This window comes from Protopterus annectens, chromosome 12.part0 (genome assembly GCF_019279795.1).
Source record: "Protopterus annectens isolate FY-2018-M chromosome 12.part0, PAN1.0, whole genome shotgun sequence".
NCBI classification, from domain to species: Eukaryota; Metazoa; Chordata; order Ceratodontiformes; family Protopteridae; genus Protopterus; species Protopterus annectens.
In genome coordinates, this window is record NC_056746.1 from 805,357,274 (window position 1) to 805,380,058 (window position 22,785).

Below are 22,785 nucleotides of genomic sequence, written 5' to 3' on the forward strand. Positions count from 1 at the left end.
GAGGTTGATGCATACCTCTCAATATTCAGACATTAAAAATTATAGCATTGGTCTTCAAAAATCATAGCAGAAGCTCAGAGAGAGGAACACTTCCTTTTTTTCTGATTTGCCCTACTAGACCCTATGTAGTTACCTGTAGGAAATCTCCATTTAGTTTATGTAATTAATAAAGTATGTATTCATAAACCGGTCTGACTTTATTAGGAACTTCATAACTCTAGAAGGATGAAGGCTGAATCAAAGGGCCAAAATCAGGGCACTATGCCTAAATCAAAGCAACTGAGTGGTATGGATTGATGCAGTGTGTTCTATAGTGCTGTCAGTGAGGCAGTCTTTACTTCTGTATAAGAAATGAAGTGTATGGTGTTTTTTAATATCCTGGAGAATATATAGATCAAATTTTATGTGTTCATCTATTCTGACTCCCTCTGGCATTGTACTACTTGTTTCTATTTTGATTTCTATTTCTATTCTGATGTTATTAATTATTTTTGGAGAGTATTTTGAAAGGCTATTTTTGGTCTAAGAAATGTTTTGGGGTGAAGTGCATTAGTTTTCTTGTTTTTTTTTTTTTTTTTTTTTTTTTTTTAAGGAATTAGAAAAAGGTGATATTTTCATAACCATGTTTCTATGGATGGGCTGGAGTCATGTACAAGGTCATTATGTTTTGAAAGGACTGGGACAGAATAGATGAGAGTGGCATCCTCTGCATATTATATTATTGTAGTATATTATTGTAGTGTACTTAGAGGATGTATGACGTTTATTTATAAAGCTATTGAATAAGAAGAGAACGTATGTGTATTTTATCTATATATAAAATACGTACACACACACACACACACACACGAACACACACACACACACATTTATATATATATATATATATATATATATATATATATATATATATATATATATAGATATATATAACATATATAGACACACACAGATCCACACACGTGCATAAACACACACACACACACACACACACACACACACACACACACACACACACACACACATCTCTCTCTCTCTCTCTGTATATATGCATTGCAAATGCATGTACATATGCATATGTATACACACACACACACACACACACACACGCACACACACACACACACATGTATGTGGGTGTGTGTGTGTGTGTGTGTGTGTGTATATATATATATATAATTATATATATTTATATAGGTTTACTATAAAAATTATGAAATCACCTTACCGTCGTTATAAGGTCAAGGGTAAAGGTGCAAATAGGCAACATTACAAACAAAAATCCTGTCAATTCTGAAACATCGACACAAAGTTTGTGTTCACAGTTATGATAGTTGCTGTGTTGAATTGGATTGCACTACAGTGGGAATCATGAAAATTACCCTTTTCCTCACTGTAGTACAATCTTGGAGTTAGAATATAAAATTGGCAGGGGATGTAGGGGATGCAGGGGGTTTTGCCCCCTGCAAAACAGAATAAATGTGTATGCTTGGACAATGATGTTTATTTTTCAAATGGTGAGGGGTCCTGTAACTGTTGAATGTCGATCCATGCCTTCCGAATGAATCAAGATTCTGAGCAGTCAGCTGGATGGTTCCCGTTGTTCTGGTTCAGGGATGCAACCATTCATGGCGTGGCTTTCATAATTTTGATAGTAAACCATATATATGTAATTCCCCTGTGTTTCATCAAAAGCACAAATACTGAAAGTGCAAAACAGAAAATATTGAAACCACAAAATGTCAAAATCAATTTTATGCAGGGGGCAAGTCCCTTTATCTCCCCATGTTGTGGGGCATCATCTGCTAATTATATATACTAGTTCTGAGATTGCACAACAGTTGTGAAAGGGCGCATTCTAATTTCACCATTTTGTGGTTTTGATGGGTAAATTGAAGGGTATCAGTATTTTACAAGAAGAATATCACTGTTGTACAAGTACTTGAAACAGACAAGAGGATGCAGCAGAAACTTCATTCCTCTGAAGATACATTTGTGTCATTACTTTCATCATATGCTAAAATTGTACATTACTAAATTCTAGTCATATCCAAGACAGAGGAGAATAAGGGAGGAAGGAATTTAGTGGAAATTGTCCCTCTGAGCATTATATAATCTATCTTATTTAGGACAAAGCCACCTGAAAACAAAGACGAAGAACATGCATCATGTTTTAAGTGTGAATTTTAATTTGTTGAGTTTTTGTGAAAATAATTCAGCAAATTGTAGTTTGGTGACTAGAACTAGAATGCAGTTCTGGTAGAGGGGTCATGGTTATGGCAGACAACAAAAAAGGGTTGAGAATAAGGAGAGACGGACGAAGGCTTTTAAACCATGAAGCATTTACATTAATGCAAAATGGAACAGTCAGAAGTAATGCAGTTCATAAGCTATAGACAGCGAAGGGTGAACAGAAGAAAGGAGATTTCTTAGATGAAGTGCACAACTCATCTGGGACAATATCAGAGCCCAGTGGAACTTTGTTTGATGAAGCACAGAAAACATCAGGGACAGTAGCACAGCCTAGACATGAAGTTGTTGTCACAGAGCAATGTAGTGGTAACGGATGGGACATGTGACCAGGGCTCTACCTGATGATCTTCTGAAAGGAAGCAAAATGACTGAGCAGTGTTAAACATTCCAATGCATCACTGATTCTCCACTGGCTTATAAAAGGAGATACAATGACTGACCAATGCTAAACATCCCATAGCCTGAAAGGCTGTGCACACTTTACTGCTGCATCATTGCACCATCCCACAACAAAGACAATAAATGCTAGTTACTTTGATAATTTTTGCTAGGAAGCTGTTCACTCCTGTACCCTCCTAATACTGTAGCTTCACCTCTTAATGCCATTTGCTGAATATATTAAGCCAACGTGGAGTAAAGAAAATGCTTGATTTTTATTGAAAACCAAATATTCCCTTTACTCTGTGTTAGTGCAGCCTTGGAAATGGAGCTGTGGGGCATGGCCCTCACTTTGGGGGGGGGGGGGCACAGCCATCTACCTACAAAAATAAGTGTTAGTTCTAACTTGATCATATTGTTGCCTTATAACAATGCAATTATGTAGTGGGAAAGTATGAGTTGTTAGCTGGGTGGTAGAAAGATTGCTTTTGGGAACATGAAGTAGTTCCTTCAGCAAACAAATGAAGTAAAAGGTAAAGAAGCAAAGAAAGATGACACTGCTGGAAGACATAAACAAAATAAAAAAGTGGCAATGAAAAGAACATGGCAACTGCAGCTATATTAACAAAAGAAATTTAAATGGTGCCATGAGTTTTATCAGGAATCATAAATGGGCACAATGTGCTTGGATTCCTGGCATAAACTACTTCTGTCCTATTCAACCACTGAAGGCTTTCAGTTTCATTTATGAGTATAGTATGGGTTTTTTGTATTTTGTGTTACTGGCCAATATAAAATCACATTATTATACACCAAAATCACTGATCTATAAGGATACAGTCAGTGAACGTCTTCTTTTTTTTTAAAACAGTTTTATTGATTTTGATTATAATGAAAACAATCACATAGACATATATATGGTAATTTACATTATAGATTTACAAACTGATAACATATATTTAAAGCATTTAAATATGAATATACAAATAACAAAGCAAACAAACTAACGTATGTACATAGACATCCAGTATTTATATATTAACATACACTATAACCTTCCTTTTGCAACTTGTTCTCATGAATGACAAGGAAAGTCAATTACCTTTATGCGAAATGATAATTTTTTCCAACATATTTTGTAAGTTAACCCATAAATGATATTCATATGCCTTTCTAGAAGTTCTAGAGGTTATGGTTCTTATCTGTAAATGGCTAACTTCTTTTAATAAATTAGTAAACTCAGAGAATTAGGAGGATGTTTTGAAATCCAATTTTTTGTTATGATCTTTCTAGCCACTGCCAATATAGTCCATAGTAATGAGTATTTGGTTTTCCTAACACATTGTGGAACAAGTGTATTAAATATGATTAATGATTTATTCAATATGAAGTCTGAAAAAAGTGCTTGTAAAAAGTCATTTACTTTATTCCAAAAGATATTTAAGGTTGGACAGTCAAAAAACATATGTGCCCAGTTAATATCTACATTAGAGTTGCATCTATTACGTATGTTCTGTTTTTTATTAATTTTGTCCATTATTTGTGGTGTATAAAAGGATCTATTCATGAATCTCCATGTGTAAATCTTCCATTTCAGAGAAAATTATGTTTTCCCAGCTGATTGTAGCATATTAACCTTATCTTGCTCACTTGGGGAATTATGAGTAATTAAACTATAATAACTCCAGTGGTTATGTGTGCAAGAAAATGTTTCTTCTCTTAAAAGTCTATAAATAAAGGAGAGACTACCTGAATATATATGCTGGTGTAATAATGTTGATTAAAGAAATTGTAATAATATCCTTGAGTCATGTTTGCTAGTTGATTAAGCTAGTTTCAGCTTATTATCAAAATATAGTATAAGTGTTTGTATATCTAACATTGAGGAATTATTAAGTTTATATTCCTGTATAATATGATCCATTGAACTAGTCTTGTATTCATAAGTTAGCTGTAACCAGTATTTGAGTTCATTGTTTTTCAGTTGAGAGATTTTGTTAACATCTGAGGTAACAAAAGTCTCTTGTGTATATGCTATAGGAAATAAAAAAGTAGTCTTTATATTTAACATGTTTATATATAAAGTTTCTAAAGTTAATTATAATATTATGTATGTAACTGGCAGTATGATTAGGATTAGTATGTGTGATAAAATATTATTTTAAGATCCATATAAAAGGTGTGTTTATGAATTCTAGTTGACATGATGTTGGTCTCATTTATGATACTTCCCATAAAGATTTCCATTTAGCTAAATAGGTTATATTAAGAGCTGAGAAACTGATCTGATTATAGCAGAAATTGAGTAGAGATTTAGATCTGGGAAAGCTATTCCACCATTCTTCCAGCTGTTAGTATGTTGATTAATAGTAATTCTAGGTTTTTTTGTGACCAGAAGAATCTTAGTATTAAAGTGTTTAGTTTATTTATAAACCTTTTTGAGGGTAGAATTTGAATGGATTGTATTATGTATAAGATTTTAGCTAGAATTATCATTTTTATATTGGTTAGTCTTTCTTCAGTAGTAAATATTATTGCATTCCATTTTGAAAATAATTCTTGGATATTTCACAAACATTTGTTATAGTTTAATTGAATTATTGATTTAATGTCTTTGGCAAGAATGATTCCAAGATATGTGATTTGATCTGCGTTAGCAATGTGATATGTATTATTTCCTATCATCCTTTTTTTATTTTTTTTATTATTAGGATATATGGGTAGAATTTTTGTTTTATTGTCATTGAATGATAGACTGGACATCATTTGAAACATTTTAATTGATTCATATAATGACATGAATGAGGAGTAATTTCCCTTTGTGGTGATAAGAACATCATTTGCAAACAACTGGATTTTGGCTATATTGTCTTTATCCATTTCCAGACCCTCTATTTCTTTATTGTTTCTTATTTCATTTGCACAGGGTTCTATGATCAAAGTAAATAGTAGAGGAGAGAGAGAGGACATCCTTGTTTGGTGCCTTTTGTAATAGATATTTTATTGGAAATATATGACCCTATTTTGATATATGCATAGGTTTCTTCATATAAATGTTTTAGAAGATTAATAAAATTATATGAAAAATGTAAGCATTCCAAAAGAGTAAATAGTTAGATCCAGTTAATAGAATCAAAGGCCGCATTAATATCAAGACTAACTAATGATATGTTCCTTTTCTTCCTTTGTGAGAAGTCTATAATAGCTAGGGTTCGTTTTATATTATCAAAAGTACTTCTGTTAGTTATAAATCCTGTCTGGTCTTCGTCTATTAAGTGAGGTAAGAATTTCTTCAATCTTTCTGAGAATATATTCATAAACATCTTATAATCGATATTCATGAAGAACAGAATTTTGGGTCTTTATTTGATTTTAAAATAGGGGATATAAATGTATATTTCCAGGATGGGGGTGTATTATCACTTTGGGCCGAATTATATACTTTGTGTAGTAAGAAAATAGCCATTTTGGGCATTATCTTATATATTTCAGGAATAATTCCATCGTTACCTGGAGCTTTGTTTAATTTAAGTTTACTTACTTGACTTTGTATAATTGATAAAGTAATTTGTTTATCGATAACTTCAATTTGTTGTTTTTTTAGTTTATTATATATATTCTTGTTAATATAATCTCTTATGTTACCTTGTGTTTGAATTTGTTGTGTGGATTGATTAATTTCATGAAAGTGACATCTCTTCTAATATATCTTGCATACTATGTACTTCTCTTTTCTTTTTTGCAGAATGTATTTCTTTAATATAATTATATTTATTTAATCTTTTGGTCTTATTCTTAAGGTTTGATAGATGTTTAGAATTTACAGAATAAGCAAGAAACCTATATTTTTCTAGTGTTATCTTTGTTTTATGATGTAGGATAGATCTATATTCCTCATTTAGTTTGTATATCTCATCCCGTATATTCTTTGAAGACAGGTTGTCTTTGTTATTTGTGTATAGTGAGTCCAGTTTATCCTGTATTATTCTTATATCTTTATCCCAAATTTTCATCTTATTATGAAACCATTTGTTTATTTGTCCATACAAATATGCTTTTAGGGCATCCCAAATAAATATATCATGTGTGTCTGATGCTGAGTTTGTATTAATGAAGTTTTGTGTCTCTTCTGTTATGAATAATTGAAAATCTTTAAGTTGTGTGAGATATGCTGGAATCCTTTCAATTTGGACACTATGGGTTTTATTAATATTAAGCTCAAATATGGTAGTATAATGGCCCGAGATTGGGCAGGATATTATTTTGCTATTGGTCAGGTTATTCATTATCTGTGTAGAAATAAATATTCTATCAATTCTAGAATGTGTTTTGTATCTATTAAAATAGAACATGTATTGTAATTAGTTATGATCCACAAAATGATGTATGTCTTTGAGTAGGTATAAGTCTATGAAATTTATACGTTGTTTAGCTTGTGTTGTAATTTTTCTTTTTCCTGAAGTGGTTGTATCTTTAGGGTCTAAGATACAGTTGTAGTCACCTGCCATAATGATATGTCCCTCAGATATTGAAACTATTTGATTCAATATATGTCTAATAGTATTAGTACCAATACCAGGTAACCAATAGTTGTTTATCAATAGGGGGTTAGGAGGGTGGCCTAATGGTTAAGGTGTTTGCCTTACAAACACAAAGTGCAGGGTTTGAGTCTCACAAGGGACGATTGGCTAGGCTTACAATGACTCACAAGGGCAGTTAGCTTAATACTAACCTATGAACGTCTACTTGAAGTGCATCCTGAATTATGAATCTCATGAAACAGTCTACATTACCATTTGTAACAATGAGAAAAGATGAAGCCTTAAAATATTGTACTAAGTTTGGTCTGTGCATATCTGGCTCCCTGCACTTAAAATTTAACATTTCTTCTTAACATGATGAATTATATAAATTCATTTTTTCCATTTGTACTGTAATTACATGACAGAACATATACTTTCCAAATAATTTAATACACTTAATAATACCTCTTAATTCAGAAAATACTGGAGCCAAGATATATCTTAAAGTTATTCTTTTTTTCTGAAGACTGATTCTTCATGGACTAACTCTTTTATACACTGACAGATTTAAAACACAAATTACTACAATTTAAGTCTGTATTTTGCTCTGCATTTATTACAGCATCCCAGTTATAACATAATGTTGCACATTACTGTAAACAAAGATAAGGTATTAATGGGAACTTGACAGACATTTTCTTTTAAAGTCATGTACCATTATAGTTGCACATTATGGCAGAAGACAGTACACACTATTATTGTGATATAGTAGTATGTGCTGAGAAATGAGGCTCTCAGGGCTTTTTGTACTTCAAAGAATAGTTCATGGGTTCATAGGTTAGTACTAGGCTACCTGCCCTTTCAGGGCATTTTAAGCCTAGCCAGTTGCCCCATGTGAGAATCAAACCCTGCACCTTGTGTCTGTAAGGTAAACATCTTAACCATTAGGCCAATCTCTCACCCCATTCACTTACAAAATGCTAGAATACTTTGCTTTGTTTCTGGTATTAAACTTTAAGCTTCCAAAATATAAATGCTTTTGGCATGTGGAATTCTGTTGGGATAACAGCATACTCATACCATTTCATTCTCTCGGTCATAACGCAGTTTGCATTGTTTCAGTTTTAGTATTATATTTTGCTGTTGTGTAGCAACATTAGCTAAGCACAATGATGCAATGGAACTCAAATATTTGAAATCACATGGCCTTAATTTTTTGATAGCTGGCATGAGTATACCGATGGACAGGTTGGGATTTTGGAATATAATTACAATATTGCGACAGTGAATCATTCACATGGTTTTGTTGACTCTTTTATTGCTAATATTTCTGCAATGCAAATGACATTTTTAAGATTTTCCATTTTCTGAAGTTAAAAGTAGAGTCTTTGACTTATTTTGTGAACTTCACTAATAAGCAAACAATAAACTGAATGCATGCTGTGCAAGAAAACATTAACAAATGAAAGGTGGAAGGAGGAGCAAGATTTTAACAGCTGAATAACTCAAGAGTCAACACTACATTTTGCAAAAGACATTTTGACTGCAATGTACTAGACAGAGTCTAAAAACATATGTGCACTAATTTAAGATGATTTCCCAGCAAACAATGGTGGATATGTATACATTATTGCTGGTGAATGTTGTACTTCAGTCAGTGTTTAACCACAGAAAACTTTGTTTCAAGATCTCATTTTCAAAATTTATGGTAGGCATTGCAGTTCTAGGTGTCTCACTTCTGCAAGGATCCAATGTAACTAGACTCAGATATAGCTCAGTTCATGACAGATAAACCATATCCTTCATTTAAAATCCCTCTTGTTAATCTAATCAGAGAACTTGTTTCATCTTATAAGAGTAAAGGTTGTAGGCTTCATATCTGCATGCAGAACAGAAGCACGTGTCCTAGATCATTATGAACCATCAAATTACCTTATTTCAGAGTCACAAATGCATTGTCCTATACCATACTTAAGGGGTACTTAACAGATGAAACATTGAGCTTGAATGTCTGATTGTTATTATTTCTGACACTATGGAAACAGAACAGTTATGTACTTCTGTATTACTGGACCTGAGTGAGTACAGTGTGCAGTACCAAGCTGATGTAGCCTTACCGGGTCCCTGAGCCAGGAAGAATGCCCGCATGTCCATCACTTCGTTGTCATACCCATGCCAGCCATGCTGCCAACCATACTTTCCGTCAGTGCTATTCTGCCAGTATGGAAGATTCTCCCTCTTCTACAGGAGATGAAGAGAAAACAATGTAAGCATGTCCATCTGTATTAAAAGGAACATCTACTAAAATATTTAGCTTAACTTTGCTATGTAAGAAAAGGGCAATGCAATTGCTTAAATTATACCTCGCTTCACTGAAAATCCTCCCATAATTAGCTCAAAATGTACAAGTATAAAAATAAATCAGTAATTCTGCACTGTGTTTCTACTCGTTATCAGGGCTGTACAAGTAATTTACTTCAGATTTCACATTTTACAGAAACCTTGTGTAAAACAGAATATAGTACTACTTTCATACTACTTTCATTTTTGCACTAAATTACTGCCATGTGTTTTCATTTTACATTTGTCTACTGCTCTTCTATAAATTGCACAATTGCATAGAACATTCCAGCATGTCAACTAGAATAAGACTTATTTGCTGCTAGTCTGGTTGTTATCCCGCAGTCCTGTGACCATCTTCCTGATCGTCTCACCACATACAGAATCTTCTCCCCAGACCGTAAATTATATCTTGAATTATTTTCTCATTCTGCTCAAGCAACGTCTTCACAAAATGAATGTGAGTCAAGGAGAATTATTCTTCTAACAACTTCTTATCTTATTGCGTCTGTGTTACAATGTGTATGAAAATTAAGTGGCACAATCTCAGTCGTTGAGTAAAGTAAAATAATATGCCATTATATCAAGCAGAGGAAGCAAGTGTAACATTCAAGTGGTAGAACTGCAGCCTTGAAAAGCCAGATTCACATTTCGCCAGGATCATGTAAATAGTGCAAATTCTGATCAAGTCAGTGACATCAGAGCCAGGAATTTAATCAAAACATATTATCTATTTAGAAACTACACATCATGTCTCATTTGGACCATCCCTTAAAATGCACATTATAACACATTACTGTTAAAGCACAAAAATGTTGAATGTAAGCAAATCTTGCCTTTGGTGCAGAAGGCTGTGGGTTCTATTCCCACACCAGGTAGATGGATTGTTGACACTACATTGCAATATAAGGGGAATACTGTAATCCTGAGAGTGATGAGATGTTAAACTAAGGTCCTATCTGCTTGAGTTGGTGATAGCTCAGGGAGATGTAAATGATCCCACAGCAGCTTTAAAAACAAATATGGGAGGTTCTCCTATGCCCTGGCCAAGTTTCCCACTAGTAGTTTAAATACCACCTCAGGTCTCTCCTGAAAAGAGACCAGTATTTTAGTGGGACTAATCTGGTCAACAAATGATAAATAAATAAAGTCAGTAAAATAAATACACAAATGAACAAATTACAGCTTGCTTTTTACTGAACACAACCAAATATGTACACTGTGAAGAACAGATCTAAGCCCTGTGACAGCACTCCTTGTTAGTTCATAACCAAGCAAACCTAGAAGTTCAGTAGTGTACAGGCTAAAGGGGATGCAAACAGACACACAATTTTCCTTGATCCATTACCTGTGGTACATCTGTAGTAATACTTGCTTATATATTCTCATATTTCCTGCAAATACCACAAGGCAGATTAGAGCACTGGGTATTCCAGGCAAATTGCTATACTCCCAAAACCACAACAGTGTATTTTTACTGCAAAACTTCATAATTAGCCATCACGGTGCTTTCTCCTTGTGCCCTACTATTTTTCTTCTGCCAATAATACATGGAGTGTTTTGTAGCATTTATTGACAATAAAATAGCAATGGTGCTTGAGGTAAAGACCTCTTGCAGATGGGTAGTAGTAGTAATAGTAGTAATAGAAGACAGCCATAATGGTATTTGTATGATTTAAATAACAGAGTACAATGTATGCTGGTAGCAAGCATTATGCATGCAGTTCAAGAAAGCAGATGGATCATTTCATATGCAAGTGTACCAGCACATAGTAGCATCTCAATTATGGACAGGGCATATAACAATTCAGAATGAAATAAAATACAGTTATGAAATTCAGAGTAGAATACAAAACACAATGAAATACCAAAAGAGTAAGGGATTATAAATTACATAAATCAAATAATAGGAGTTAACATTGGTAAGTACCAAGGTTGAGACAGACAAAAAATATTCAAAAGGGATAAGAAAATTAGTAGTGTCCCAAAAATCACAGACGCACAGGTGAAAACAGCCCTTTCAAAAGCAAAAAAACACAGCGTCAATGGGACCAGATGGTGTCCCAGGCTGCGTCTTGCACGAACTACAGAACAAACTAATCCCCACCTAAACACACTGTTCAGCCTCAGCCTCTCCACAGGCTACGCGCCCATAGAATGGCACACAGCAACGGTTATTCCTCTCCACAAAGGAGGGGCCACAACTGACCCTGGTAACTATAAGCCTGACTAGCCTGGTCTGCAAGGCTATGGAGCGCATCATTGTGGAACTCATTAACAAAGACATTGGGAACCTCCAAATACTTGACCCGACCCAATTTGGCTTTGTTAAGGGCAGATCATGCCTACTAAACCTGGTTGACTTCTTTGAGACAGTCATCAAGGCCATAGACAAGGGAAAGGTGGTTCACACAGCCTACCTTGACCTCACCAAGGCTTTTGACACAATTCCCCACTCGGGTATTACAGAAAAACTCACCAGCCTGAACATAAACCCCTACATCATGAGATGGGTTGCCAATTGGCTTACAGACAGAACTCACACGGTAAGAATAGTGGGCTCCAGGTCTGACTCTAAACCAGTCACAAGTGGTGTCCCACAAGGCTCAGTCCTGGGACCCCTACTGTTTGGCATATACTTCTCAGAAGTACAGGCAAACACAGGAGGACTATGTCTAACCAAGTTCGCCGATGGTTGCAAACTGGGAGCCATAATTGACTCTCCGGCTGACATGGACATCCTCCTAAAGGGCCTTACTGAGACGGACACCTGGTGTCAAAGTCATGGCCTCAAGCTAAATGCAAAAAAATGCATAGTCATCCCATATGGGAAAAACAAAACACCCATGAATTACCACATAGGTGGCAGCCCCCTTAATACAGAAGAGGTAATGAGAGATCTGGGGACCCAGGTAGATAGTAATCTCTCCTTTGACAATCATATTGCCAAAGTAGTTAGGAAATCCTTCTATGTGGCCCATCAAATTACTAAAGGGTTCACATCTAGAAATAAAGAGGTTATAGTGCCCCTCTACTCGTCATTCATTAGACTCATCATAGAGTACAATGCCCCATTCGGGATATACCTCACAAGACACTTCCAACAGCTGCAAAGACCACAAAAGTACTACACCAAGAGGAATACTGGTCTCAAACATATGTCCTATGCAGCCTGACTGAAAAAACTCTGGCTGTACTCAGTGGCATATCGCCTACTCAGAGGTGATCTCCGCCTGACTTACAAAGCCATGTCCAACGCAGAATTGATGGACATGCTCCACCTAAAGAAATCCAAGTCACTGCGAGCCACGCACTCTAGTGTGCTAAACCTCACCACAACAATAAATAGAACATGCTGGAAGGATAGATTCCTGTCACAGAGACCCCCCATGCTTTGGAACAAAATTCCAAATTACATCAGTCAGAGCCCCTCACTAACACTCTTCAAGAGAAGCCTTGACGAGTGGATGGGTAACAGAAAATACGCCCCTGGGATCACTTCATTGGCTCTGCTTGACAGAGGATCAGTTAATTAATCAATGGGGCGGCGAAAGCCGACACACTCTGGCTAGGCTTATAAATGCCCTCGGGCAGATAGCCTAGTACCTACCTATGAACCTATGAACCTATAATCTAGTCCCTAGTATGTAGTAGTATTTCAAAGCAGACCAACAAATATACCAAGACCATATGTAAGTAGTAGAAACTCAAAATAACAGGGAGGTCCCAAGGCAGAAGTGAGGGGAACAGAAGAAGTAGGTTAGGTAGGACAGGAGCAAGGACAAGACCAAGATTTAAGTAGGTTGTCTTTGAGAATTTTTTTTGAAGCTAAAAGTGCTAATGATTGTTCTTAAGCAAAGGGAAAGTTTATTTCATGCATTAGTGATTGAATAGTTGTAAAGAAGTTTACCTATGATTTTAGTAGGCTTGTAGATTTCTAAGAAGTGTTGCTCGGTACTGCCAAGAGTATGTTTTGGGGTGTAGGGTGAGATGAGGGTAGAGAGAGGTAGACAGAGAGAAGGTTTATTTAGGATACAGTGAGTGAGGTGGAGCTGAGGAAGAAGTAGTTTTTGCAGGAATTCAGGCCACTTCATGTTTCTTAAAGACAAACAGCGGTGGGAGTGGTAGGAAAGATTTGCAGCAAATCTAGCAATTTTCTTATAAGAGGTTTCAAGTTTAGCTGATAGATTGGATTGTATATCTGGCATAAAGTAGGGTGGACAATAGAAATGCCTGAGCTAGAGAATGTTTAGCAACGTTAATGAGGTATTTTTGGGCTTCTGTACTAATTAATGTTTATATCTTTTATGTATCTTGTTGGAGCTTTTCTCCCCGGGCCTCCACTGAAAATGGGCTCTTTTAGGCCCAGTGGACTTATCCCGGTAAACAAATGCAATAAATAAATAAATAAATAAATATAACATCCTTAATTTTGGGGTCTTTTTGATAGCCTGTTGTATGTGGATATCAAATTTTAGTTGGTCATCAATTATAACTCCAAGCAGTTTTGTATGAGATTCGACTGAGATAACTGTGTTATTAAGGGATGTAACAGTGAAGGTGTTTTTGTGTTGTAAAGATTTTGGGAGGAAGAGAAGAAGTTTGTTTTTCTTACGGATGAGTAGGAGATGGTTACTGGTTAGTCATTCTTCCACAGAGAGGAGTGATTCTTAGGTAAGGAGGTGGGAGAGAGTGTCAGAACATGATATAATTGTGGAGTCATGAGCATATTGAATTAATGAGGAGTGAGGGTAGAATGTGTTCAGGTTATTGGTAAAGATGTTAAAAAGCAGAGTTCTAAGAATGGAACCTTGGGGAACCCCTGTTTAAACAGGGAGGAAGGAGAAGGAGGCAGAGAGACATCTGACAGACTGGAATCTGTTAGAAAGGTAACTGGAGAACCATAGACTACTAGAGTAGGAGGAATTAAGGCTAGAAAGCTTAGAGAGAAGCAGTTTATGGGAAACAGTGTCAAAGGCTTTAGACAGGTCAAGGAAAAGGCAAGAGACTAGTTTGTTATTAACACAATATTTTGCAATGGTCTGTATGAAAGAACCAAGTGCAGTAAATGTGCTGTGATGGGGTGAAAGCCATGTTGGGTAGGGGTTAAGAGGTTTTCCTATAATAGATGATTGATGAGTTTCCTAGTCAGGGCACCACCACTGCTCTTATATCTTTCTTGGACACAGTGAACCATGCTCGCTCGGGACTCAGGATACCTTGTCTCCTCACTATTTCTTGACCTTTCCAAGGCATTCGATACTGTCTCTCACCCACTTCTTCTGACCAAACTCTCCAGTTTAGGCATATCTTTCCCTGCCCTAGGCTGGTTTTCCAACTACCTTACAGATAGACAACAAGTAACCAGATGGCACCAATCTCTCTCTCTGCTTTCCTCAACATTAATACTGGAGTCCCACAAGGGTACATACTAGGTCCACTGCTCCTCAGCATTTTTATTAATGATTTCCATACCAGCATACCTCATGCTAATGTCATCCAATATGCAGATGACTCCACCATCATCTGCATGGCCAAGTCTATTTCAGAACTACTTACACTCACCCAAAATGCCTCCACTTCCACTGAAACATTGATGTATAATAACTATTTAGCCCTAAATGCTAATAAAACCAAACACATGTTATTCAAACCCCCAGAAACAACACCCCTAACCAAAACTGAATTTACCATCAGCTCATTCAACACCACTTGCCTCAGGTAGCCCCATATACCAAACTTCTAGGGGTCATCATAGATGAACACCTAACTTTCAACCAGTATATTAACACAAAAATAAAAAAAAAATCAGAACCTAGGCATCCTGTATAGGCACAAACACTCCCTCACCTATGCAGCAAGACTATCCCTTGCCTCTTCCTTTCTACTTCCATCCTTGCTCTATGGTGCACCTCTCCTTATTAATATCCTCTCTTAAATCCAAACTGGACTCATGCTACAATAAAATCACAACATTTGTAACCAGCACCAAACACTCCTCCCACTACTGCATATATCACTCCAATGTCTAAACTGGCTAGAACTTTCCCAAAATCTAACATACCTGCAACTAGCCACAGCTCATAAGCTAATCTATAAGCATTCTAGTTGTCCTGTGCTATCTTCTCTTTTTACCATCTATCACCCAAATAGACCTCTATGATCAGTCAATCAGATGCTCCTTCATCTAGCAAAACCTAACCTTTCCGATGGTCAGATGCATTATCCATATGCTATAGCAAAACTATGGAATGTTGTCTCTCCTTCAGTTAAGACTTTGCTGAAACAACACCTGTTCTTCCACTGGCTGTGTGCATGTACCAGCACTGACTATAAAAAAAACAATATTCCTGGCCTTCCTACTTTTCCTCTCCATCTCACTTATGGCTCAGACTCCTCATGTATACATTCAGTGCTTCCAGCTTACTAAGGCCAACATGTGCCACCCAGCCACACATAATCTACTATATCAGTTACCTACCATATCTTCTATTCATTCTCAATACCTATATAGCAATAGATCTCAGGCTATACCTTACTTTCAGAATCTTTAATCTGCTGTTCTCCATCTCTCCCTCTCTGCTGCAAAACTGCAGTACTGTATTGTTCACACATTCGGTATTATCCCATGTCATCAATTGTATTCTTGTTTGGCTTGAATACTTAAAATCTAACATCTGTATAACTAGTATTATCTATTTTATTGCATCACCTATTCCGTAATGTATTGTTCTGTACCATCGCTGCTTGATTTCTGCTATTGCAATCCACCAATATCAGTCAATATGCACAATCTCTGCAGAAGTAAAAGTCATCTGAATAATTCCACATTAAAGAGATCTTTAACTGATGATGATGTTGCTGATGGGAAATACCTTTACATTTCAGTGTTTCATTTACAAATTCAGTGCCTACTCTCCTTGAATAGTAAATTGCCCATGTTATATAAAAAAACAAACCAAACAAAACAAAACAAATACAAAAACAAAACAAAACAAATATGTAAGCCAGTAATACTGCAGTAGGAAATGGCTGGCAAAGTGACAACAGGTTCATAGTTGTTAGGCATCTCATCCAAAGGAGGACACACTCAGGAGTGCAGTACCACCATACCCCCTTAAAGTGTACTGGAATAACAACAATCCAGCTATAAGGTGTAGGATAAGACCTGCAGCCTTCTGCACCAGAGGCAAGTATGCTACCTGTTGTGCTACTAACACTGCTTTCAAATTCTATAGCACAAACACTTATGATGGCCATTTGCTAAACAAAATGCTTACACATTGAAAACAAACTTAGCACGAGCAGCAGTAAGCTTCTCTTCCCTTGAAACGCAACATTCCCTGAGAATGCACTAAATCTCACAATCCTTTGAAAATGTACCCTTGATGACAGTCTGGTTGTTTGTGTAGAGGATTCAGGCTGTTGTCCCCTGAAAGCAAGATACAGGGTTTGAGCCTGAGCAAGTTAATTAACCAACCTGCCATCCCTAATAAGGGTATTACACACACACACACACACACACACACACACACACAAACACACCTCATCACACTCACTTGAAAGAATGGTTCGCTCATCTCTCTCTTTCTTCCATGGCAGTTCCCATGTTTAAATGGGCAGTGTTGTACGTGCATGCACAGATGCAGAGTGCACCCTTAAAGAAGAAATCACATAAAAGAAATTGTTTTTATTGTTTAAATTAAATGTTGTGTAAGCACCCTGACCAGTGCCTCCCCAAGCCAGTGGGATGCAGACCACTGCCTAGATTGCCTAGTGCTGGATCCAGCTCTGGTTCTGCCGCTGTTGTAATTTGATTTCCAAGTCCCTTTCTCCCCCCTTTCATTGCTACTGTCAGTTGTGTAAGGTATTTATGTACTTGTCTCACCCAGCATTCTAGGAAACCCCTGTTAAAACACAATCCTTAAACCGTATTAACATGCCCTACTACAGGATGGGACAACAAGGATATGCAATTTCCAAGTGGTTTGGTAGATATGGGTATCCTGGGACAATGCAGCAATTGTCTCATTCTCAGACAACCAGTTATGTCTTAAAGAAACTAACACAGTAGGTGACAAAAGTAAATGCATAACTTCCTTGTTGGCAAAAATCTCACAAATTAAGTTGTGAAGAACACACACAATGCATCCCGCACACATACTGCTCATCACACACACATAGATCTTAAAAGACACTTAAAAGAAGCATTCCTAAACCTCAAAGACCTCCTAAGCCATCTAATGTCAACATCATTCCTCAGCAATCATTTAAGGACACACCAAAAACAACACCAAACACCACACATAAGCTCACACCCAATGGTCCTCAAAGAATGAAGCCCATAAGACATACCTCACTAGACTATATGAAAAAAGACATTGTGGATATGTCTGAATATGTGCCAGAGACAGTTAAAAGCCTTGCATTAAACAGCTTTCTACTTTCATCAAAAGTGATCCACTGTATGCACATAAAATGATTGATTTCAATAATTGGCTTAGTTTTTGGTGTCACTCTAGGAAGATCAAATATCCATCAGCATGGGAGGACATAGTTAACAGGACACATTGCCTTACCAGGGATAGTCTGCACCTGTCCCACCTCAGACTTTTGGATATTGGCTAAAACTTTATCCACCCCCTTAGAGCCTTTTTAGGCAATGCCAAATGACAAAACTACCAACATAGCAAAAAAGACTCAAAACAACCTTAATGTGTTATGCTCAATGCTAGGAGTCTAAACAAAAAGACTCCACATCCTACAAGCCCTCCTCACTATGCAGAAGGTAGACATCTGTTCCATTACCAAGAGTTGGTTTAAATCTTTAGAAAGTACAAGGTTACAGTGCCTTCTACACATTTAAACAAACAACAGCATAGACAGGGGCTAAAGGTGGAAGTTTATTGTTTGAAATTAGCAACAAATATACCTCCAGGCTAATCAAACAGGATGATGCCATGGAGTTTATCCACGTGCAAGTCACCTTAGATAATGTCCCTCACCATATCCTAGCTAGCTATCTATGCCCCAATAGTCTCACAACTCATACCTACATCTATTAGAGGCTTTCACCATCCAAGCAAATACTCCATTCATGGGAGACTTTAACTACCCTTATATAGACTGGAAAACATGTACTCCCACAAACTCATAGGCACAACACTTCCTGGACTTTATTAACATGAACACTCTGGACCAGATAGTCCCCCGGATTCACTATCCTTCCATGCAGGGCTAGCTTAGTCCTGCATGGATGCGGCCATTTAGGAGCAGGAAGGCAGCGCTCCATGCATATTAATGAAGGCGCGCTGCCTGAGCTCCTAAACGGACACGGAGTATGTACGAGTGCAGGGGCATGTCTGAGAGCAGAAATCTCAGAATATACATGCCCTGCAATAAAGAACAGCAGTGTATGAATAAGAATGAGCGAGACTGCTCATATGTGTTCGCATACCCCCATCAACATCCCAATTTTACAAGAGCAATAGTTAAAACATTACACATGAACCAGTTTTTTTTTTTTATAAAACAGATGAAATTTAACTGTAGGTGTGCCGGTTTATGCAGCTTATATGGCACAAGAGGATAAAAAGCAAGATATATGCAAATGAAGCAGTACAGCAATAGTGTAGTGGGCAGAGCATTTGCCTTATGAGCAGTCATTCACAGTTCGAGTCCCACTCCACTACAATCCATTTTCCATGTCATATCACCTTATGATCAATTTATTTTGTTGCATCTCCTATGACATGACATATATTTGTGAAATGGAGTACTTTATTAAATGCAGATGTGAGGTGTCAGTGTCATAATGTTGTAAAGTCCACAGATAATCACATGTGCCCCATACAGTATATGTACAGAGGAATCAGGGATACACATGGAAGGTAAAATGTGTAATGAATGATACATCTATACAGTTTCCAAATACACCACCTTCCCAAGAACCATTAGGCATTGCTGTCTAAATTACTGCAGTGGTAAGCGAGAGTATGCAGTAGTAAGCAAGAGTAAGCACATTTAAGCAGTAGTAAGTGGGTTTAAGCCTGTTTGCATGGGGGTAAGCAATGCGCACACAGGTTAAGCAATATTGAAGCTAACACTCTGTGAGCATATTTAACCAGAGGTTAGCATTGCTTACCTTTGCGTAAACCCACTTACAATTGCTTAAAAGTGCCTTAATCAATCTGTATGCATCAGCCACTGTTCTGGCCAGAAACAAAATAGACAGCCTTTGCAGGTCTTGAACCCAGGACCCTATACACTATAGTCAAAGTAGTTAACAACTAAGCCATCACAGCTGTACATAAGACTGAGGTATCACCAAACAGATCCTCACTATAGGAAATACAAACTGAACATGTGAAAGGAATCTATATATACTTTTATATTGTATAACCTACTACAGGACATAAATATGTGAACTGGAGTACTGCATTAAGCCCAGATGTGAGGTGTCATTGTAATAAAGTGTTGAAATCCCCTAATAAACACAAGGACCCTATACAGTGTACGTACACATGAATCATGAATACCAAACACACATATAACATGTAATGAATAATAAATCAATGCTACAATGCCAATATAATGCAAATTAAATATTAAACAATGCTAAGCATTGCACAGCCAAGCTTAGTAGGTGTAAGCAATGTGTAGGCCAGCTAACTCAGTCTGCACATTGGTATACCCCGTTAAGCAATGCCAACCTTAGGTAAGCAGGTTTGCCCATAGCTTAGAATTTTCAAAACCATCCAATCATGGCAAAGTGCAGGAAACCAGCCCTATTTAAACCCAACAGGTGGGAATACATCTCATAACTGGTTGTAGCTTCCCCTTGTCGGCATTGTGTCAGGAATGGGAGATGGTGTGCGCTTTCAGGTGCAGCGCTGGGGCATCCAGTAGTCCAGAGTCATGGCAGGACTCCTTGTAAAAGACCATGACCAGAGACTGCTGCAGGGCCAGTACCAGGGTTTCCAATACAAAGCAGACGCCTGGGACCATCTTGCCGCTGACCTCACCAGTGCCACTGGCATACCCTGAACTGGTGAGCAGGTCAGGCATCACTATGCAGACCTGAAGCGGAGAAAGGGGGATCTCTTGGATCAGTGGATCCAAAAGGCTAGGAGGACAGGGGAGGTCCCAGCTGTGTGTAAGTATCAGTCCACTACCTGTTTAATAATTGCCAGCTCATGTATATTATGGATAGGTATGGCTAAATATTCTTCCTATGTCTTTCAGAGCGGCAGGTGAGCGGGCTACAAACCAGGAAGCCCATGGCTGTAGACTGCAGTGGTTGTGACACCAGGCAGGTTAGTAATACTCTTGCATGTACTGTCATAGGAAATAAATCTAAAAGTAGTAGTAAGTTAATTGCCTGTATAAAACCTGTATTGTTTAAGGCATGCACTACATACACCAGAGAATAGGGCAGGAAGAGTCTCGTATAGGTTGTATGTAAATAAAAGCATAATAGCCTGACAATTAAGGTCTAACTGCTGACTGCATGTGCTCACTCTGGTAACTTATGGTAATGTAGAGTTGCAATCACTTAATAGTACTGTTGTAGTAAGCACTGTTACCCACACTGTGCTACATAAATAAATTGTGTAGGAATGTCTGTGTATGACTGTTGTAATCCCAAGAGGTCAAATAGTACAACTGAGAGAGACTTAGACAGAAAATACTGAAAAGACAGCTAACAAAATCCAAATTGCACACTCAACTGTGACATGAACTGTTGCATTTTTTGCACAAACATCCATGGTTCGAATCCCGGGAGTGATAGTAGGCTGTATGCAGACTCATACACCACAAGTGTACAGAAATGTCCAGAATGTCCAGTAAATCAGCCCATAGCTGCTGCCTGTCACTCTGCCCCCTGGCAAATCAGTGGGATGATCTCAAACATTTAGGCATCAAATAAGACAAACAAATGATTGTCAGACAGCTATAACAACAAACCTGTCACTCTAGCAACCCCCAAAATGTTATGAGAGTAAGTAGCCAAGTATGTCTCATCTCCACCCCCATGTTGTCAACCTGTGAGCAGAGTGTGTACAGTAACAGAGTGAGATGTATGTGCATAATATTAATGTGGAAACTGGTCATTTGTGTGGCAACATGCAGGTAGTGCTAACAAACATTGTTCCCACAGGTCTGTCAGATACTTACACTGTGCCTATAAATAAAAGATTGATATCCTGTACGGGTACTGTTTACTCTGGTACTGTATGGCACTGTTAGTGTTGCAGTTGCTCAGAATAATAATGTAATACTCATCACTGTCACCCACACTGTACTACATAATACAACTGTCTAGGAAATCCTGTATAAGAGTGTTATAATTACAAGGTCAGAATATAAAACCACAGGAGAATTATAGACATGAATCAGACAAGAAATACACAGCAATACCTATATAGCACACTCAACTGTGATGGACAGTGCTTTACTTTTAGCAGACATAGCCATGGTACGAATCCTGGGAGTGGTAGTAAGCTGTATGCAGAATCATACCCCACAAGTGTACAGAAATGTCCAGAATGTCCAGTTATTCGGCCCATATCTGCTGGCTGTTACCCTGCCCCTTGCCATATCACTGTACTAATTTCTGACATGTAGGCAACATTTCATGTCATATAACTGACTGTCAGACCTGTACATATTTGGAAAATGTCAAATAAAACAAACCTGTCATTGTACAAGTCACTAAACGTTTAAGAGGGCAATAGTCGAAATATGTCCCGGTTCACCTGCATGTGGTGAAGACAAGCCCAGAGTGTGTGCAAAAAGAGATGGACAGGTATGTGCATAACATCTACCTGGAATCTGGGAGTATGTGTAGAAACAGGTAGTGTTAACAAACAATACCTCCACAGGTAATACCAGGTAAGAGCTCTATACTGCAGGTAAAACCAGTTCATGTATATAGTTGTTGATAGCTATACCACTGTCAAAACTAAGGCAATAGGGTAGTGTACTAATACCTGTAAGGTACAGATCACAGCATTGACTAGGAAAGTAATGTGAACTACAGGAATATACCAGTTGTTAATTGACACCCCCCCCACCATATCTGCAACAATAAACTAAATACACAACTCAATTGGTATGTGCTGACTTAACTCTACTGTTGGGACATATGTTCTATTGTTTGATAATTATTAAAATTTATTTCTATACATGTGCTATGTTGAAATACTTCCACATTGGTGGCACGCTGCCATCAATGTACCTGCATGCTGTTGTAATGACCACTGTGGTCCCATATATGCATGTGTTCTGT

The 22,785-nt window shown here is 37.3% G+C and overlaps 1 protein-coding gene across 1 annotated transcript in view; it reads right to left on the reverse strand.

Annotated features, from left to right (window-relative positions):
* The window catches only part of ENPP6 (ectonucleotide pyrophosphatase/phosphodiesterase 6), a 725,945-nt gene that overhangs the window by 106,498 nt on the left and 596,662 nt on the right, over window positions 1–22,785 (reverse strand). Inside the window, exon 7 of the mRNA XM_044089852.1 lies at window positions 9,272–9,395. Coding sequence (XP_043945787.1) covers window positions 9,272–9,395 — 124 coding nt within the window. The remainder of the gene's footprint in view (window positions 1–9,271; window positions 9,396–22,785) is intronic.